Source organism: Phocoena phocoena, chromosome 7 (genome assembly GCF_963924675.1).
Source record: "Phocoena phocoena chromosome 7, mPhoPho1.1, whole genome shotgun sequence".
In the NCBI taxonomy this organism is placed as follows: Eukaryota; Metazoa; Chordata; class Mammalia; order Artiodactyla; family Phocoenidae; genus Phocoena; species Phocoena phocoena.
In genome coordinates, this window is record NC_089225.1 from 111,207,764 (window position 1) to 111,210,551 (window position 2,788).

Here is a 2,788-nt window from a genome sequence, read left to right on the forward strand (position 1 = left end):
CTCTCTTTGAGAGAGATGGATTTAGATTCACAGGGATTTAGAATCTGGGTGTGTTTTCTTTTGCAGATTCTGTTATGTTTGGTTTCTTTTCTCCTTTCTTCGCAAAGATACTAGGAAACCGCTGAGCACACAGGGGCACTGGGAGAGCGTTTTACAGATCTGGAGTGTTTGCTAATGGAGCCATTCTGGTCTTCCATCCTTTCGTTTGCTTTTGCACGTAGGCTGTTTGATCGCTGCCCGTGACACCATGGATCTGCACGTCTTTGACTACTCGGAACCGGGGAACTTCTCCGACATCAGCTGGCCGTGCAACAGCAGTGACTGCATCGTCGTGGACACAGTGCAGTGTGCCAACATGCCCAACAAGAACGTCCTGCTGTACACGCTCTCCTTCATCTACATCTTCATCTTCGTGATCGGCATGATCGCCAACTCCGTGGTGGTCTGGGTGAACATCCAGGCCAAGACCACGGGCTACGACACGCACTGCTACATCTTGAACCTGGCCATCGCCGACCTGTGGGTGGTGGTCACCATCCCGGTCTGGGTGGTCAGCCTCGTACAGCATAACCAGTGGCCCATGGGCGAGCTCACGTGCAAGGTCACTCACCTCATCTTCTCCATCAACCTCTTCGGCAGCATCTTCTTCCTTACGTGCATGAGCGTGGACCGCTACCTCTCTGTCGCCTACTTCACCAACACCTCCAGCCGCAAGAAGAAGATGGCGCGCCGCGCCGTGTGCGTCCTGGCGTGGCTCCTGGCCTTCTGCGTGTCCCTGCCCGACACCTACTACCTGAAGACTGTCACGTCCGCTTCGAACAATGAGACCTACTGCCGGTCCTTTTACCCCGAGCACAGCGTCAAGGAGTGGCTGATCAGCATGGAGCTGATCTCCGTGGTCCTGGGCTTTGCCCTCCCTTTCTCCATCATTGCCGTCTTCTACTTCCTGCTCGCCCGAGCCATCTCCTCCTCCAGCGACCAGGAAAAGCACAGCAGCCGGAAGATCATCTTCTCCTACGTGGTGGTCTTCCTCGTGTGCTGGCTCCCCTACCACGTCGTGGTACTGCTGGACATCTTCTCCATCCTCCACTACATCCCCTTCACCTGTCAGCTGGAGAACTTCCTCTTCACGGCTCTGCACGTCACGCAGTGCCTGTCCCTGGTGCATTGCTGCGTCAACCCCGTGCTCTACAGCTTCATCAACCGCAACTACAGGTACGAGCTGATGAAAGCCTTCATCTTCAAGTACTCGGCCAAAACGGGTCTCACCAAGCTCATCGATGCCTCCCGAGTGTCGGAGACCGAGTACTCGGCTTTGGAGCAAAACACCAAGTGATGCGCTCTGCACGGCCTCCGGGACGTGTGTGCTTGCTCCCAGCAGGGCACCGGGCTGCGTCATTTTCCACAGTAAAGCAAAGTGGCTTCAGGCTTGATGCCGCGGTTGCGTGAAAAGGGGAACGTGTGTCCCTGTGGCTCCTTTCTCTCTCGCGCGCGCGCCAATGCGGCTGTCTGTCGCGTGGCCGTGTGTCCCGACGGAGTGGCACCCACCATGCGGGGCTGTGCCGAGCAGTCCCCGCTGCTTGTCACACCAGCTGCGGGACAGGCTTGCCTGCACTTCTGTACAATAGGACTTTTCTGTGCTCCCTGAAGGTTTTATATGGTGGTTTGTATTTAAATCTTAAGACTTTATTTTTCTCACTCTTGATGTACCTTCTAAATGTATTTGAAAGTTTAAATATATTTTAAATATTGTATGGGAGGTATAATGCTGACATATATGCAGTGTTGTAGTTGCGACATTAGTTTGACTTCCGTTTTGACTAAGGATGACATTAATTGTTAGCTGTTTTGAAAGTGTATATATATATATATATATATATACACACACACACATACATATAAATATATATATAAATACATGCTGGTCTTGGCTGAAATGTTTTATTTACGATAGCTTTCTATCTGTGTGGTATTTTGACCCGGTCTGGGATATGGAACGAGAACTGCTCTATAATGCAGTTTGTGACATTAATATTATTGTAAAGTTACATTGAAAATAAAGAAAGCAACACTATTCCAGTCTGTAACACGGAGCACAAAACAAACCTTGTATTTCAGAGAGTTCTTTCCATTTGTAAGTTATTTTTTTTTAATAAAGATTTGTTTTTCCTAAAAAGGCATTCGGGTCTAAGTTTTAAAAGCATGTTTGGCATTAGGTGGCATGTTTGACAATAATACAAATATTTACAGCATAGATGATCAACCGAATAAATGTGTTTAAAGAAAAGAGTACTACCATAAAGGCAAAGCCCAAGAGATTAACTTGGATGAAATGATATAAAAGGAGAAAAATTTGAGTGTGAGTGTTTGTTTTTTTTTCTTTTTTAAATTCATGCCCTGGGGCTTCCCTGGTGGTGCAGTGGTTGAGAGTCCGCCTGCCGATGCAGGGGACACGGGTTTGTGCCCCGGTCCAGGAAGATCCCACATGCCGCGGAGCGGCTGGGCCCGTGAGCCATGGCCGCTGAGCCTGCGCGTCCGGAGCCCGTGCTCCGCAACGGGAGAGGCCACAACAGTGAGAGGCCCGTGTACCGCAAAAAAAAAAAAAAAAAAAAAAAAAATTCATGCCCTGTGTTTGAGGGAGGGGAGATGGTTGGTAGGTGCCCCTGTCAGCACAAAGTTGGTGCAGAAATGTCCCCACCTGCTGTGTCTGCCCAAAGGGTTTGGGCCCCAGAACTGATCCGTGTTCCCCCAGGCCATACGACACGGGCCTTGAACCTTCCCCGCCGAG

General features: G+C 50.0%; 1 protein-coding gene across 1 annotated transcript; it reads left to right on the plus strand.

The window, feature by feature from the left end:
* The first annotated feature begins 247 nt into the window (after positions 1 to 247).
* On the plus strand, positions 248 to 1,336 carry ACKR3 (atypical chemokine receptor 3). The gene has a single exon (XM_065880928.1). The coding sequence runs from the start codon at positions 248 to 250 to the stop codon at positions 1,334 to 1,336; it is 1,089 nt and encodes a 362-aa protein (XP_065737000.1).
* Positions 1,337 to 2,788: the final 1,452 nt, after the last annotated feature.

Bases quoted from the DNA above. Each gene is read 5' to 3' on its own strand.
- ACKR3 (XM_065880928.1), top strand. From the start codon at position 248: ATGGATCTGCACGTCTTTGACTACTCGGAACCGGGGAACTTCTCCGAC.